We start from the raw sequence: 18758 nt of genomic DNA, 5'->3' as shown, positions 1-18758 counted from the left end.
TGCAAGTGAATTTGACAGTCCTCTTTCTCATCCTCTGCCATTTGTATGAAGAAAGAAATGACAAACTGGCCAGACTGACTGTCATCTGTCTCAATCCTTTTGCTAACACATAAGAGAAGAATAGTGCACTCTGAGAAAGTGCTAGTTTGGGTGGTACAACTAGAGAGTAACCCCTGAGGTGCAGGTGACTTACAGCCACCATTTTAAGTAAACACACTGTTGTATGTGGACCACTCAAACTGGTTGTTTTTTATTTTGTTCTTGCTGTAAAAACCTCAAAGGAAAAAAAAAAAAAAAAAGCTACCAAAATTCAAAGAAGCACCGTTGTCGTTAAGACTCAGTGAGGCTACTGACCTGGCCCTGCGAGCGCGAGCTTCTTGAACTCTTCGTTTTTCCTGCGCAGCTCCACCACCTCCTGCTGCATCCGCAGCCTTTTCTCTATCTCCTGCTCCTCAGTACTCTTTAGAACCTTCTCCCTAGAAACAAGAATCAGTAGAGAGGCCAAAGGAAGGAAGGGTTCAGTGCTCAAAGGACTCGAAGCTGCTGAATAGACTATGTTCATAACCTATGATATCTATCAAAGTCCAAAAAGTTTATCCACCAGAAACAGTTATTGGCTTAATTAGGTAACATGAAAAGAAAGAAGGGTATTTTACACTAAGATATTATAAAATTTTCAGACGACAATTGCTAAAATTAACTATACAAGGCAGTAAGACACACAAAAGACTCACACATTTTTGACCACACCAGTGACCAACTTTTATGCCACTGGAAAAGCTAAATTAAAAAATCACAAGAGCCACATTTAGAATTGCAGCACTTGGGAGGCTAAAGCTAGAGAACTGTGAGTCAGGGGCCAGCCTGGGTTACCGAGCTAGTTCCAGGCCCATCGATTGTCAGGAGCCATCTAGGAAAGGATAAAGGCATACAGGTGACATTCTACAGATGGCACAGCGTATGCATGCTCTGCAATGCACAATTCTTAATTGCAAGGCTTTCAGAAATCTCATCTCAGGATTGATTCTTGCAGCTAATGCCTTTCCTGTCATTATTAAACTAATATAATAATCCCTGGGCATCAGCCCACCCTATTGAGCAGATATCCTGTAGATCAATGAAGATGTGTTGTAGTGACGATATGCAGACAAATAAATGATTTCTTAATTCCTAATAATTATTCTATAAAACTCCTAAATTTATACTAGTAAAATGGGCTTCAATCAGGGCCCTGCAAGCCTTCAAGTATTACGAGTTAATTGCACTAAGATAAAAAGCAGGCATCAAACAGATTTACCATTAAGGAAAATATTCCTCTTAGGCTGGTTGTAAAACTATTACCTGCTAACAAAAGACCATAAACTGCAAATGAATGATTTATTATATATGATAGATGCAATAACAGAAGATAATATTGACTGGGTTTACCTATACAAAACTTCAATACTAATAAGACACTAGGTAGATGGCTTGCCTTTTGACATTCTGTGTTAACTTAGACATAAGAATTACAGTTTTAACTAATTTTTTAAGATTCATTTTTTTTATTTTATTTTATTATTATTTTTGTTTGTTTTTTTCGAGACAGGATTTCTCTGTATAGCCCTGACTGTCCTGGAACTCACTTTGTAGACCAGGCTGGCCTCGAACTCAGAAATCCGCCTGCCTCTGCCTCCCAAGTGCTGGGATTAAAGGCATGCACCACAACGCCCAGCAAGATTCATTTATTTTATGTATGTGAGTACACTATCCCTGTCTTCAGACACACCAGAAGAGGGCAATGGACCCATTAGATGGTTGTAAGCCACCATGTGGTTACTAAGAATTGAACTCAGGACCTCTGCAAGAGTAGTCAGTGCTCTTAACTACTGAGCCATCTCTCCAGCCCCTAGTTTTTAACTTTAATGAACCTGTAGAGCTAGTGACAGACAATGAATGCTTAGTTAGATAACTAGTCTAAATGGAAACACATGTTGTGACTCCTGATTCAATTTATGGTTTGAATTTATGTTTGAACTTGTCGTGAACTTTTGAAAAAAGATATTTGGAATACCATGTGATCAATTCTCCTAAAAACAGTACAAAACTAGGTACAGAGCTGAGAAGAGAGAGAGGCAAGAAGAGAGAGAGGAGCTGAACAGAGGGCAGAGAGAGCAGCAGGCTGCTGCTTACTGATAAGGATGGGCTTTTTTCTTACACACTTGGGTTTCTTTCATTTAGCAATAAAAGGGCAGAAGCTTTTTCTTTCTCTATGCAATAAAGGCTGGAGCTGATTTTTTATCCAGAATGAATGAGTTCTTTCTGCGCTGGCGCTGGGGCTTTAGCTCCACCCACCACATATATAAACACACATATATAAATACACATGTAAGTCTAGGTATGTGTATGTATGTACGGATACTTGTAGAGTAGATGATACAGGTGGTTAGGCCCGATAAAAAGATGAATATGGGCCTGGAGAAATGGCTCAGTGGTTAAGAATACTGACTGCTCTTCTGAAGGTCCTGAGTTCAAATCCCAGCAACCACATGGTGGCTCACGTGAGATCTGATGCCCTCTTCTGGTGTGTCTGAAGACAGCTACAGTGTACTTACATATAACAACAAATAAATCTTAAAAAAAAAACACACACACACACAGTAAAAAAGATGACTGTGTTAATGTGTGAGAGTGTGAATGAATAAAAATGTAAATGTGTGTATGAATGTATATGTGTCTGGGTATATTTACTTGTGTAAAAGTATTTCTTACTGCGAACATGACTCTTTTTCTGAGTTCAACAGAAGTTAATTGCTCCAAGCCTCACTTTCACCTGGCCAGTGAGAGGTGAGGCTTCTGGGCAAGAAAGAAAGGAGTTGTAGCAATAAATCCTTTATTTAACCCACCCCCAAACCCCAACCACGTTGTTTAATAATTGAATGTTAATTGCCAGAGGCCCGCAGCTTAGAGTCAAAACAGGTAAACATTATTATTTTTTTTTTTTTAATAGATAGAGAATTATTTGTCTTTTAAAGATTTATTTATTTATTACATGTAAGTACACTGTAGCTGTCTTCAGACACACCAGAAGAGGGCATCAGATCTTGTTACGGATGGTTGTGAGCCACCATGTGGTTGCTGGGACTTGAACACTGGACCTTTGGAAGAGCAGTCGGGTACTCTTACCCACTGAGCCATCTCACCAGCCCCACAGGTAAACATTATTAAGCAACATTTACTTCACTCTCACAAAACCATATTTAAAGTTTACTCTTCAGGCTGGGCAGTGATGGTGCATGCCTTTCAGCACTTGGGAGGCAGAGGCAGGCAGATTTCTGAGGCCAGCCTGGTCTACAGAGAGGTTCCAGGACATCTAGGGCTACACAGAGAAACCCTGTCTCAGGAAAAAACAAAAACCTGTGACACACACCAGCTGTGGTGCTGCATAGCCACATTCTCAGCACCGGGGAGGCAAAAGAGCAGAATTGTTCAAGGCTATCCTCGGCTTTGCAAGGTCAGCCTGTTCTACAAAAACAACCAAGAAGTGGTAGCACTGCAAATCTTTTTGATTTTTAATTTCAGAAATAAAATTGGCAATAAATAAATCAACACTCAGACAACCATTATCCATGAAAGCATGAACAAGATTTTCCAGAAAAAGTTGAAATGATCTCTGGCAAGGGAATAACACTAAACCCCAAAGTTGATCACTGACTAAAATCCCATACGTTTACTAAGTGGTGAGAGTGTGTACTGATCTTGTCCTGTGTGCCTCTTAAGCCAGCATCTTGTGCTGCTTACTGCCTCAGCATCCTTAGGTCACTGACAGCTTTTAAGGGTTTCTTCCCTGAAGGGCAGGTATGCCAATTACTGTCTTCCTCTAAAGTTTACTCTGGGAAAGAAAGTACCTTGCAGGTGGCACACCTGGCACAGTGTGCTTGCCCTTGGCTTTCTCCAGGGTTTCTCTTTCATTCTTTCTTGAAGTAGCTGGAGCACTGCCTTCCTCCTCTTCCTCCAGTTTCTTTTTATGAGAACTTGATTTAAAATGAATGAAAAATAAGTAAGTTTCAATTTCCTAAAACACGCCCTCATTTTGGGGAATAACAACATGATTGAACCACAAGGTCCTTCAACCACATCATCAGATTAACACAGCAGCAGCTCCAACAGGTCAGCCATGGGAAAGCCCTCAGAGGTCAGGTGAGGCAGCCAACAGTGTTTCAGGATACAAGGACTCTATGTCATCAAGTCAACAACCAGAAGACCGTGGCCATTGTTCCTGATACCTACAATCTGCTTCTTAGGCAATCCGAAGGCAGCAGCAGTGAACCCAGCCATAACTAAGTGTTGGTCTTGCCTCTACAGCAACTTGGGAGATCCAAGTGACAATGTTTAGAAGTAAGATAAAATGTAAGCTATAATCTCTGAGGAAAGCCTCACTTTCCTGAATGAATGCTGGGCTGCTTCCTTTACAATATACTCTCTTGAACAGGGATACAGCTAAAGATATAGTAGTTACCTTCTGATAATGAAGCTCAAGCAAAATGAAAAGAAAAAACAAAACAAAAACTAAGAAGCAATAGATAGTAATTGACCGAAGCCAGTGGCAATCTAGTTTGACTTCTGTGAAGTACATAAGTTATTTAGACACTTTTGGAGTGTTCCTACAGTGAAACACATTCCTAGTTAAAAAAATAAGAAGAAGCATGAACACCATATCTTCTGGTCAGCTCCTGCCACAGGTGAACACTGAAGGCAAACCTTACCTTCTGGATGGGACACGGGTAACAGCTCCCCTGACCATGGCATAGCTTTGGAGTTTCCCAGTCTAAAGGGACACCAAGCAGCCTGCAGATGGAGCCATTGGTAATTTTACTTTGTAACTCACAACTCTCAGCCCAGGCAGGTGCCTCATGGTGGGTACTCACACTTTCATTCTTTTCTGGGGGGGACAATCAGTGGCCGGAGCAACACATCTCTTGGCTTTCATTTCAACAGAGGCAACATGGTTTTTCTCTTTCTGCTCCAAATCCTTCTGAGCAGAGAGTCTAATAGATCTTCTACGGTAGAAATGACACAATTTCTCTTATGATGAATACAATTATTACAGATATGCAAATGTTCTTCCTAAAGTCAAAGTCTGTCAACTAAGGGGCCAATAAAACCTTTATTATCCATTCTCTAGTAATCTAATGTTTCTGAAAACTTGTTGTTTCCAAACATAAAATCCTGCTATTTAAATATGCTGGTGGTTTGTAAGTTAAAACTAACCAAACAGACTAAATAGGGTCATTCTATTATAATCTCAGCTCTTAGGAATCTAACAAACCCTGGTGTGGGATGGATGGTATGTGCCTTTAATCCTAGTGTTTAAGGCCAGCCTGGTCTAGAGAACGAGTTCCAAGAAAACCATGGCTACACAAAGAAACCTGGTCTCAAAAAACAAACAAGCAAGCCGGGGAGTAGTGGCGCATGCCTTTAATCCCAGCACTTGGGAGGCAGAGGCAGGTGGATTTCTGAGTTCGAGGCCAACCTGGTCTACAGAGTGAGTTCCAGGACAGCCAGGGCTATATAGAGAAACCCTGTCTCAAAAAAAAACAAAAACAAAAACAAAACAAAACAACAACAACAAAAAACAAGCAAAAAGATGTAAAAAGGGTACAAGGCTTGAGGTTAGGCTAATCTATACCTTGAGTTCCAGGCCAGTCATAGCTATAGAGAGAACCTGTCTCAAATTTTAAAACAGTTAAAATAAAATACTAGATATATCTGAATGAGTATTGGGATGTAGATTGGTGGTAGAAGACTCACCTAGAAGGACTAGGAGCAAAGAGCTGTGTTTACTTCCCCGGGGGAGATGGGGCAAAACACAGAGAAAGTGGGAGGGTTAAGAACAAAACGCAGGAAAAAAGAAGTAGAATAAAAAGAAAAGACACATGACCAGGAACCAAAGCAGTGACAGATCTAACCAAATTAGCAGTTATAATATAGTAATATAAATACAGCCAACATTTCAAGTAAAGCAAAAATTAATCAGACCAGTTTTTTCTTTAAAGCAAGATCCCACTAAGCACCATGTACTTTCTGTGATTGTTTGGTTACTTTAAAAGCTGTCCATTAACATGAAAGGCAAGGATGGGGTTGGGAGTCAGAAAAAGGCTCAGGAGACAGAAAAGCTTATGTCCAGGCCTGAGACATGACCTGACTTCTGTCCTCAGGAACCACAAGTAAGGGAGAGAACTGGCTACTCTGTGGGGGGATGTGAAGATAACCCTGGGAGCAAGTGGGATGGAGAGTGAGGCACCACAGGCTCCTGTGACTCCTGAGGAGTCCTGGTCCGCTGTCAGTGTATGATCTGACACGGCTCCTGGCATACACTAACGAGCCAAGGCCAGGGCTTCCCTAGTCTTCATGGAAATCTCCACAGGGGAGTGAACCCTCCTCTACAGGCCCCATGGACAGGATCCGAGACACTGAGTCAGATTCTGCAAAACAACACCTGTTGCAGCCCAATTTGCCCTTGAATACATAAACATACCCTACTTGACTAAAAAGCTAAATATAAGCTTGTGTAATAAACGATAAAGTTAGATCTGCACTCTGACGCTGGTCTCCAGAGTCTGAATCCTGGACATCATCATGGACTCTGTTTCCATTTAACCCCCACCCCAACGCTCCAGTCCCTATTCCCACACTTCTCCAACTACTGTCTGTGTACAATGTCATACACACACAAAATAAATATATATATATATATATATATATATGTAATTTTAGAATTTTAAACAAGAGCTGGTATATAATTCCATAGTAGAAAGTGTGCTTTGCTTTTAGCATACCTGAGATTGGTTTAAACTCTTGCACCACAAAATATTAAGCATGAATAATAAAAGACAAAAATAAACATAACCACAAGAAAGCTTCTATATGTAATACAAAGACAAAGAAAGGCATTTGAGGGCTGGAGCGATGACTCCCAGCATCCATGAGGGCTCACAACTATTTGCAACTCCAGTTTCAGGAAGTCTAACACCCTTTCGACCTCCACAGGCACCAGGAGTGCACATAACACACATAATTAAATGCAAGCAAAATACCCATACACATAAAATAAAAATGAAAATTTAAAAAGAGATAGAAAGAGAACTGACATCAGAAAAACAATTGTATCCATACACACCTTTTAAAGTCAGACCGACAAGTTTGAATCTTGGCTTTGAAATGAATGTGCCTTAACCAAGCAACTAAGTGTCTATAAGCACTTACCTATAAATTAAACCCGCAAGCTACAATCCATAAACACTGAAGTAACATAAGGAATCTGTGGAGTTACTATATTGATTGAGCAGAACCAGTAATATCCACTTTTGTGCCCCACTCTTACCTCTGAGGCTGGACAGGAGTATTTCCTGATACAGCTCTCTTAGCATCCAGGGAAGAACAATCATTTGATGGGATAGACTGTTTCTGAAGATTTTCCTTTTCTGTCTCTTTGTGGTAAGTGTTGTCAACTACAAGAGACCAAAAACCTAGTCAGACTACTGCAGAAGTATCCTAAAATAGCCACTTATTCAGCCTACCATTACTCCCAGCACTTGGGAAGCAGAACCAGGAGGATCTCTGAGTCTATATGGTACCTGAGTTCCAGGACAGCCAGGGCTACATACTGAACCCTGTCTCAAAAACCATCAACAACAAAAAAGTTTAAATGGTAGCTATTTAACTGCTGAGACAGCTCAGCAGCTCTCTCTTCCAGAGGACCGGAGCTTATATCCCCAGCACCCACATAATGGCTCACAACTGTCTGTAACTTCAGGAATCTCACATCTTCTTCTGGCCTTTGGAAGCAAGATGTACAGACATATATGCAAGGAAAACACCCATAAACATACAACTTTAAAATTGGAAAGTTTAAATGGAGTTACCCTGTAAGAGGGGGCAATACCTCTCCCAGACACCATAAGCTACCAAATTAAAAGCACAGAGCCATACACACATTACTTCTTTTCAAGTTTTTGTCAGTGGATTCCCCCATAGACAACTGCCTACACCATAGTCCAGGCTATTACCATTGTTCTTAGCCTCCCTCCAGAACTTGACACTAAGACACCACACACTTGAGTCATAGAACATGGAGAAAATCAAGTTGTTATCAACCTAAAAGCCCCAGGCCTATAGTTGACTTTTCATAGTGCTGAAAGTGTATGTATACTACTGAAGAACTAATCAATAGTTTTTCTGAGACGTGAACCCTGTCAGCTACAGTAGTAATTGCCCTGTCAAGATATACACACCATATTTCAATAGTGACAGAAATGTTCTGAGAGTAACCAGCCACTTTTTGATTGGATTTAAAGTCCACCCAGAACATGGAACTCACACCTGGCACCATTAGAACTTGGGGCTAGGGAGGCCATGAGTTCTTGAGAGAACCTACTACTATATTACTATTCTGCTAAAAGGACGTTGGATTAAATTGCCCTCTATTGATCTTTATATCCATAGGTTACTGCCTCACCTACAACTCAGAGAGGTTCTTTTTGCAGTAGGTGACAATTAACACAGAGAGTTAAAACTGATCATTGTGTAGAGCATAAGAGATTGTAGATTGTTCAGATCTAAATGGGGCATCACACCACTTCCTCTAAGGCCCAGGGATCATCAGAGAATAAGAGGGCGGAGAGAGCCATGGGTAGTGAAAAGACGATAGTGAGCCAGCATTTATCCAGCTATGTCAGAGCACATGAACTTCTAGTAGCTAGGATTTTATGCACCAGAGATTGAGACAAAGATCAAGCCACACAAAATCCCAACATGGATGGGAAAATGGGTCATGAAGAACCTTCCCTAGCTAAGGAACTATTGGCAACCAATGGTTGTTGGGAGAGTGAAAGTCAGTTTTCTACAGGGATGCTCCAGTAGATGGTCCTACACTGATGCCCTTAATCCCAGCACTTGAGAGGCAGAAGCAGGTGGATCTGAGTTCAAGGCCAGCCTGGTCTACAAAGAGAGTTCCTGGACAGCCAGGGCTACACAGAGAAACCCTGTCTTAAGACATGGTAAACCACACACACACACACACACACGCACACACACACACACAATTGCAATAATGATGGGAGGGACAGAGGAGAAGTCAGAAGGGAGAGGATAGGAGATAGATTTGATTAGATCATATATGGGGCTGAAGAGATGGCTCAGCGGTTGGGTAGGTTTGTTGTTCTTTGGGAGGATCTGAGTTCAATTCTTGGCACCCACATTGTGGTTCAGTCATCTGTAACTCTAGCTTCAGGGATTCCGATGGCCTCCTCTGAATTCCACGGGTACATATACACACATGCAAGCAAAACATTCATACATTTTTTAAAAAAAACTAATTATAAAAAGAAAGTATGCATGTATGAATTCAACCAATAAATATATTTTTAAGACTTATTTTTTTATTTAATGTGCATTGGTGTTCTGATTGTATGTATGTCTGTGTGAGAAGGTGTCAGATCCCCTGGAACTGGAGTTACAGACAGTTGTGAGCTGCCATGTGGGTATTGGGAATTGAACCCTGGGTCCTCTGGAAGAGCAGCCAGTCCTCTTAACCACTAGTCCATCTCTTCAGCACCCCAGTAAATATTTTTAATTAAAGTAATAGCCCCCTAAATGGTGAATAGAAACTAATCAGTACTCAAATTTCAAGAAAATCAGAAATTATATACATATATGCACATTTGTATATATTTAGGCAGATATGCATAGCATGTGTGTGTGACTACAGAATTCAAAATGAAGATCATATGTATCACACACATACAAATATTACTCCTATGCATGGTAACCTTAACTCAGGTAAAGTTATACAGAAGGCCTGTTTATAAAAGCTATGTGCTGGGATGGAGAGATGGCTCAGCAGTTGAGAGCACTGACTGCTCTTTCAGAGGTCCTGAGTTCAATTCTTACCAACCACACGGTGGCTTACAACCACCTGTAATGGGATTTGATGCACTCTTCTAGGGTGTCTGAAGACAGCTACACTCATATATATATATAAATAATTATTTTAAAAAATTAAAAAAAAATAAAAGTTACGTGCTTATAATCACATAAATGGGGGCTGGAGTGCTGTCCAGTAGGGAAGCATTTGCTGCCATGCTCAAAGCAAAAAGAAAAAAGGAAGACAAACACCAGCAGGGAAAAAAAAAATCACAAGAAGAGAAAATTATAATGTAACACTATTCATGAACCTTTGTGCAAAATTCTTTTAAAAATGTAGTGCTCAGGGAGCAGCAAGATGGCTCAGCAGGTAAGAGCACTGACTGCTCTTCCCAAGGTCCAGAGTTCAAATCCCAGCAACCACATGGTGGCTCACAACCACCCATAATGAGGTCTGATGCCCTCTTCTGGGGTGTGTGAAGACAGCTACAGTGAACTTATATATAATAAATAAACCTTAAAAAAATTAAATGTTGTGCTCAGGATAGTGCATAACTCTGGTAGAGCACTTGTTAAGCATGAACTCCTAGATTTAACCCCTAGCATTGGAAAAAAAAAAAAAGCAAATGAATCCTAAAGGCATATTCAAAAGAAAAGTATAGTTAGGCATGGCGCTGCCCACAATCAGCATGTGAGAGGCAGGGGCAAGAAGATTACAAGTCTGAGGGCAACCTGAGCTCCACACAGACCCTGTCTCGGGAAAAAGAGCACATTTACCATGGACTGAATTCAAACACGTCGCTAACAAACCACAATTCCAGTCTCTGGTGATTCCCTAAGGTGACAGCTCTAGTCACCACCAGCTGCCCTCAAGGCTCCTGTCTAGGCTGTTTCTCCTTACCTGCCTTCAACGGTGTGACGAAGCCCTGTTGAAGTTTGGCTTTTCTCAAGGAATTCTTCCCCTGAAAAGGCTCGCCTATTCCCCTCTGTCGAAGAAACTTGTTCTCCAAGTTGGCCTTCTCATCTGTGAAATAATCAGTAAGGAAACAAACCAGAGAAGAGTCATGCATTCAAATGGGGAGAAAAGTCCATTTCCAGCACTGTTAGCAACTAAAGGAAAGCACTGTGCATTCACTACACATCAGGACAGAGGCAAAATCCATCCCCGAAGCCTTTGCCACACCCAGCATCCTACAGAGAGGAAGGCTGTAGATTCTGTACTGACTCCTACCTTTGTTAAGATATTGTTAGGGCCACACCAACCTTATCTGGCCTTATCTACCATTTAAATACATTGACCTTGAAGAAGCTTTGGCCCCCAGGAACTGTAAGATTAGAAGGACAAGGGACAGTTTATATTCAGAGCGTGGGGTGTGAGAGAGTAGAGCAGAACCAAGTTTTCTGAAGTTTTATCTTGGATTCTGCTGTGACTAAAGCTGGTGTAAAAACAGTCTGTCCCAGCAACAGCACACTGTGACAGGCTGCAGGAGCTCAGGAGTCCCTGAATAACTACAGCATGCATGGACACTCTGATTATAACTGTGTGACAAGATATGAAAAGCAGAAAGAAAAGAAGAAATAGACTACAGCTAAGATGATTTTTAAAGTACAGAATTTTTTCTCTCTCCCAGACTCTGTATTTAATTTCATTAAAATTGCTATGTTAATATCTCCTTCCTGTAGATATTGGGAACATAGAGAAAACTTGTAAAAAGAAATCTTCAGGGGGCTGGAGAGATGGCTCAGTGGTTAAGAGCACTGACTGCTCTTCCAGAGGTCCTGAGTTCAATTCCCAGCAACCACATGATGGCTCACAACCATCTGTAATGGGATTTGATGCCCTCTTCTGGTGTGTCTGAAGACAGCTACAGTGTACTCATATACATAAAATAAATAAATAATAATAATTAAAAAGAAAAGAAAAAAAAAGAAATCTTCAGGCTGACTGGGTGTTAGCTCTGAGTTGCAGTGCTATGGGGCATGGTACAAGACCTCCCTAGGACAACAGACCCTCTTAACTGCCCTTCCTTCAAAGGGCCCTGTACTGCAGGAACCACTGAATTCCTTCCCTAGAGAATACCAGACGCCATCTCATTTGATCTCTGTATTGTAAATGGTAAATGCAGCTGCAAGAGTCATTTTTGTTCCTCCCAGACTGATGTTAATGCCTCTTAATGAGGAAAAGGGAGACAAGAGAAAGGATTAAATAAAGAGCCATCATCAACAACTGGACTCACTTATCAACTTTATATCAAAATGACAACTACAAGCTGAGAAACAGTGAGATGGCTCAATGGTTAAGAGCACTTGCTGCTCTTGCAGAAAACTCAAGTTCAGTCCGTAGCACCCATGTCAGGCAGCCCACAAGTACCTGGGAATTAGGTCTGTGATCTTAGGCTTCTCGCCTGGCCTCCACAGGCACTGCACTCAGTCATACACAGATATGTATACATAAATAAAATTTAGAATGTTTGAAAAATATTTGGGACAGGGGAAGCCTCTCAAATCAGACTGTCTTATCTGTTTGTGGGTTGGGTTGTTAATACCATAATGTCTCTATTTAAAAATTATTGGGGGGGGGGGGGGCTGGAGAGATGGCTCAGCGGTTAAGAGCAGTGACTGCTCTTCCAGAGGTCCCAGCAACCACATGGTGGCTCACAACCATCTGTAATGAGATCTAATGCCCTCTTCTGGTGTTGTCTAAAGACAGCTACAGTGTATTCATATAAATAAAATAAATAAATCTTTAAAAGAAAAAAAACTAATTTTACATATAAACAGACTTCTGTAGTTCAAAAGTAAATTGCTTTTTCTATTAAATCATGGGAGAATGTATTTACTTTATCTCAGACTCAATTTTCAATTTGATTGATTTTATTAATTTTTTTTTATGTGTATGGGTGTCTTGCCCACATACACATTTGTGCACCATGTGCACACTTGGTGCTGTGGAGGCCTGAAGAAGGTATTGAATCCTCTGAGACTGGAGCCATAGACACCTGAGAGCTGCCATAGTGGGTTTGGGAAGAAAAGTCAGTCCTCCACTGCTGAGCTTTCTCTCCAGCCCTTTTGTTCTTGAAATGTCCTCAGCAAGCAAGACACTAACCCTTCTAATGGCAGAGAAACAGCAGGTTGGTGTCGCACATCTCTAATGCCTATACTCAGGAAGAATAAGCAGGGGATTCTCTGAATTCAAAGCCAGCCTGGTCTAAAGAGTAAAAGTTCTAGGATGGCCAGAGGTACATACACATTGAAATCAGGTCTTGAAAACAAAAACAAAACCCAAACCAAAACAAGCAAAACAAAAGGTGCCACTTACCAAACCATGAGTCTATATTTTCAGTATCCTCTTCAGCATCCAAAGATGAAAAATTGATAAAGTCGGTGGGGGCATCGAAAGAGTAAGTAGTAGGGACTTGTGACATTGCCCCAACTTAGTGCAGAAAAACAAGCTTTTTCCAGGATTCTAATACTCTCCTCAATAGACTGTCTTCTGAGGGAAGAAATGGTTACAAAAAATTGGTTGTACATCAATAGTAAATATTGATTCCTACAAAATACTTTGGTTTTTATATTTCCAATTTAGAAAATCATCCAGGGGCTGGCATGGCAATTGCATGCTTATAATCCTAGCACTTAGTAAACAGAGGCAGATGGATCTCTGTGAGTTCAAGACCAGCTTGGTCTACATAATAAATTCCAGGTCAGCTAGGGCTACATAGTGAGACACTGTCTCAAAAATCAAAACACACAGAAAGGAGAGAGGAGGGGGACGGGTGGGAAGGGGAGGGAAGGGGAGGGGAGGGGAGGGGAGGGGAGGGGGAGGACAGGAGAGGGGAGGACAGGGGAGGGGAGGGGAGAGGGAGAGTGAGAAGGAGAGGAATCTTGTAAATATACCTTACCTTTTTAAATCAACCTAAAAATTAATTGCCTGGGAGATTGCTCTAGTTTTTGGACTTAGAAAGAAGTCAGTTTGGGGCTGGTGAGGTGGCACAGTGGGTAAAGGCACTTGCCACCAACCATGAATACCTAGTTTTATCCCCAAAACCCACAAGGTAGCATGAGAGAAAACTGACTCCTGCATGCTGTCCACTGACGTAGCAAGCAAGCAACCCACACAGACAAATAATTGTACAAACTTTTTTCTCGTTTTTCCTATTGTAAGAAAAGGCCAAGTTTGATGCATACTTCAGTCTGCCATGCACTACTGGGTGTGGCACTAATTATTCATTTTCCCTCAATTTGCCATTTCTTATTTCTAAGCCTTCTTCCACCTAGGTACTCACTCTCTGCCCCATAACCTAATTTCTAAAACACATTATTAGCTTTTATACCTAACAATCTTTACCCAAGTCCAACTAAAATTCTAGAAAATGCTATGCAAGTATCCACCCATTACATAGGATTATCTCCAAACCCACAGTGTTAGCTTTATCTCCTCTAGAATAACGAGCATCCAACTTTGTATCAGGTAACCCCATAAACGATTATCCTGGCAGTCTGTGCATTCTGAAGACAAAAGGTAATCTTAGTTGTGTGTATGAGGGTGCTTAGCAGAGGTTTTTGGTTTTTTGTTGTTTTTTTTTTTTTTGGATTTTTGAGACAGGGTTTTTCTGTATAGCCCTGGCTATCCTGGAGCTCACTTTGTAGACCAGGCTGGCCTCGAACTCAGAAATCCGCCTGCTTCTGCCTCCCGAGTGCTGGGATTAAAGGCGTCTTATGCACAGAAGAGTGAAACATAGTTTTCCCTTGGAAATATTTTAAGAAAACTCTATTCCCCAGTTGAAGGTATAGCTCAGTGATGGAAAGCAAACTTAGCATGTATAAGAATGTGATTTTAATCTCACACTGAGGGGGGAGAAACAAAACAAAGCAAAACTCCCCTAGGCATGAAGAAAATGACTTTATAGTCATCAAGCAGAGTAAGTAAAAGGACCAAGCCAGCACTACAGGCCTATGCCCAATACCAACAAAACTGCATCCACAGTGTGCAGCAAACAGCAACGCAACCCTCTCACTCTACTTCTATCTAGGTAACAGAATAGCTGCAGTAGTCAGAAAAATAGCCTAAATGGCATGTTCACTGACAAAAAATTGCCTACTGAGTGAGCAGTTTGTCAGGGCATGTCTGTCACACCCAGTGCTCAGAAGGCAGAAACAGGAAAACTCAAGATTCAGAGCAAGACCCTATCTCATAAGAGAAAAAGGGATTCTGTATCTTGTAAGGGATGTAGAGATGGATAATATTTGCATAAACGTTATCCTCTCTTGGGATCATGGGATAGTCATACCCGACAACCCTATGTGCCATTTCTGGTATCCACAAGAAAAGAGAGATTTGACACCTGCAAGCAATTTTCCAACCTTCATATGTATGTGTCAGGGCACACATACACAAATAAGGTTTGTTTTTTGGTTTTGGTTTTGGTTTTTTCAAGACAGGGTTTCTCTGTGTAGGTCTGTCCTGGAACTCACTCTGTAGACCCAGTTGGCCTCAAATTTATAGAGCTCCAACTGCCTCTGCCTTCCAACTGCTGGGACTAAAGACATGCACCACCACTACCCAGCTAAGAATATTTTTTAAACTTTCTTTAAGCTGGGTGTGGTGAAACATGTCTTTAATCACACAATAGAAGACAAAAGCAGGTTTGGAGTTTGAATCCAGCATAGTCTACGTACTGAGTTCCAGACCAAGCCAGAGCTATATAGCGAAACATGCCTCAAAAATGAAACACACACACACAAAAAAAAAACTTTCTCTAAATGCCTGTAAAAATTCATTTTATAAAATCTATGTTCATTTAAACCAAAAACCCTTATATAAAAACTAAACCAGAGCCAGGTGTAATAGCATAGACCAGCACCACTCAGGAGGTAGAGTCAAAGGGATGGGAGTTTAAGACTAGTCTGAGTTACATTAAGACCCTCAAAACACACACACACACACACACACACACACACACACACACACACACACACAAAACAAGGTCTGGTAGCTTATGCCTAGAATCCCACCACCCAGGAAGCAAAGGAAGGATGACTTTATACAAGTTCAAAGTCAGCCTGATCTATATATACAACAAGTTCTAAGGCAGACAGAGCTACATAGTGAGTAAACGCACATTAAAGTCAGATATAGCTACAGTCCCAGCACATCTTGAATCTGTTTCATATATTCTACAAATACTCCATGGCAATAAATTTGAGCATATACCATTACCTAATGATATGTAGAAATTATTTATACCCCCTTTTTTTGGAATTTTTCTCAATATTTCCACTTTAAAAATACTTCTAACTGGGCAGTGGTGGTACATGCCTTTAATCTCAGCACTTGGGAGGCTCTGTGAATTCAAAGTCAGCCTGAACTACATACAGAGTGAGTTCCAGGACAGCCTGAGCTACATAGAAGAACCCTGTCTCAAATGAAAACAAAAAACAAAAACAAAAAACCAAAAAACTTTTGAGAAGAAATTCTTGTAGCTAATATTCTGTACATATTGGTTATTTTTCTCTAAAATAATTCTAATGAGGTAAAAATGCTGAGTTGGGGGATCTTAATGCATACTGTGGAAATGCTCTCAGAAGAACATCACATCACTGGGGAGTATGTCAGCTCCCCAACCGCATGACCAGCAATTCTTTCTTTCTTTTTTTTTTAAAGATTTATTTTATGTATGTGAGTACACTGTAGCTGTCTTCAGACACTCCAGAATAGGGCGCCAGATCTCATTTCGGATGGTTGTGAGCCACCATGTGGTTGCTGGGATTTGAACTCAAGACCTTTGGAAGAGCAGTCAGTGCTCTTAACTGCTGAGCCATCTCTCCAGCCCCCCCCCCTTTTTTTAAAGATTTATTTATTCATTATATGTAAGTACACTGTCTTCAGACATTCCAGAAGAGGGCATCAGATTTCATTACAGATGGTTGTGAGCCACCATGTGGTTGCTGGGATTTGAACTCAGGACCTTTAGAAGAGCAGTCGGCGCTCTTAACCGCTGAGCCATCTCACCAGCCCATGACCAGAAATTCTATTCGTTGCATATTGCATACTGGATGTCTGAACTACACCACTGTCAACATATTCTGAGCTCAGTCACCCAACCTTCATTTCTGCCCAGTGGTTTGGCCAGCATTTCCTTAGCTTCTCAGTGAACGACTCATGTGGAAAGTACTTCTGGGTTTTAGAGTGTCTCAGAAACAATTGTTTTAACAAACAACAGATTTCTACAATGACGTCATCACACATACTATACATACCATACAACTTCTTCCTTTGAACTCATTATAGCTTTAGCTCTTTATGGCAACATTCTAGTTGAGGACTTAGAGTAGAAACTGATACTCTAAAATTGTGAGGAACTGTAGGTAACATCTGAGGGTTTTTTTGTCTTGGTTTTTCAAGACAGGGTTTTTTTCTGTATAGCCTTGGCTGTCCTGGAACTCACTATGTAAACCAGACTGGCCTCAGACTCAGAGATCTACCTGCCTCTGCTTCCTGAATGTTGGGATTCAGGGAGTATGCCACTATGCCTGGATGGTAACATCTGATTTTTGCAGCTTATAATGATTAACAAACTAGGGTTTACCAAAAACCGCATAACAATACTAAAATTGTGGTTAAAAACAAACATAGGAACAAAAATAACTCCCAGAGATGGCAGGTTGTATTAAGTACTAACTCTCTATTAACTCTAATGTTCATCTGCAACCTTGTAAAGCTCAGTTACTGTCCTCATCCTAGAGAAGAAAGCTGAAGACCAGAGATTAAATAACAGCTCACTATCCTGCGTGTAAAGAGCTGTCTCCTAGCAGCACACCCTGACACGCCTCCCCCACTCTAGGACTCAGCAGTGTTAGGAGGATCAGGTCTCCATTTGTGTGCAGGATGGCCCTTGCTCTGCAGTCTCCTGACCTGGAGACGGCTCTCTATTCCACCATCCTAACAATCACTCTCCTCCATTTCTCTTCATTATTCATGGGCTTTTTGTTTGTTTTGCTTATTTGTTTTATCTTTGTTTTTTTGTTTTTCTTTTGTTTTGGCTTTTTTTTTTCCTGCTGAGTTATTATTTGTTCCGTTGTTTGTTTTTGTCCTTGTGGGTTTTTTTGTTTTGTTTTTTAAGACAGGGTCTCACTATCTCGTCCTGTGTCACCCTGGCTTGCCTGGAACTTGATCTCTACAACAAGCTGCCCTCAAAAACTCAGTCATTTAGCCTCTGCCTCTAGAGTGCTGGGATTAAAGGTACGAAACAGGACACCCAGCTTTTTTTGTTGTTGTTGCTGGTGGGGGTGGGGGTAAAGACGGGGACTTACATAGCACAAATTGGCCTAGAACTTGTTATGTCCACACACACACACACACACACACACACACTATACATACAAATTCATACCAAATAAATAGCACATGCAAAGCTTTAAAAAAAATTTAAAAAAAGGGGGGGGGGACAATTAGCAAAGGATTTCTCTGCTTGGAAAAAAATTTTTTTTTTCTTCTTTGAACAACTATGCTGGAAGACATGGGAAAATCTTGGATTCCCATGATCTCAATAGCTAACTGAGGTCACTGGGAACACTTCCCAGCCAGGACTATAATGAAGACAAGCAGAGCTGGGGAGGAAGAGGCAGGAACACAACACACCCCAAGCATACAACGCCCTCTAAAACACTTCAACTCCAGCAGTTCTCTGGAGAAGCTGGCCATCACTCAAGGATATGTACTCTTTTGACCTTTACTTAGATCTCAAATTCCTTTTGTCTTCTTTATTTATTTATGAATTTTTATTTTTATTTATGTGTTTGGGTGTTTTGTCCACTTGTATGTCTGGGGATGAAGTGTCTGTAGAGGCTGGAAA

At 41.0% G+C, this 18758-nt stretch overlaps 1 protein-coding gene and 1 non-coding gene across 9 annotated transcripts in view; both read right to left on the bottom strand.

The window, feature by feature from the left end:
- Window positions 1–18758, bottom strand: part of Tpx2 (TPX2, microtubule-associated) — a 47358-nt gene that overhangs the window by 14742 nt on the left and 13858 nt on the right. For 4 of the 8 annotated variants that reach the window (NM_001141977.1, NM_028109.4, NM_001141976.1 and 1 more), the window contains exons 3-8: window positions 13223–13396; window positions 10805–10927; window positions 7364–7490; window positions 4908–5039; window positions 3888–4013; window positions 355–476 (exon numbers count right to left, since the gene is read on the bottom strand). In NM_001141977.1, the coding sequence (NP_001135449.1) occupies window positions 355–476; window positions 3888–4013; window positions 4908–5039; window positions 7364–7490; window positions 10805–10927; window positions 13223–13328 (736 nt within the window). In that variant the 5' untranslated portion in view covers window positions 13329–13396. The remainder of the gene's footprint in view (window positions 1–354; window positions 477–3887; window positions 4014–4907; window positions 5040–7363; window positions 7491–10804; window positions 10928–13222; window positions 13397–18758) is intronic. The other 4 variants (NM_001141975.1, XM_006500215.2, XM_006500214.2 and 1 more) reach the window with 1 other exon arrangement.
- Window positions 15454–15513, bottom strand: Mir5622 (microRNA 5622). The gene has a single exon (NR_049195.1). It is a non-coding gene; the product is annotated as a microRNA 5622 (primary transcript).

Source organism: Mus musculus, chromosome 2 (assembly GCF_000001635.26).
Source record: "Mus musculus strain C57BL/6J chromosome 2, GRCm38.p6 C57BL/6J".
NCBI lineage: Eukaryota > Metazoa > Chordata > Mammalia > Rodentia > Muridae > Mus > Mus musculus.
The sequence above is the reverse complement of the archived record's forward strand: the minus strand, read 5'-3'. Positions and strand labels throughout refer to the sequence as shown.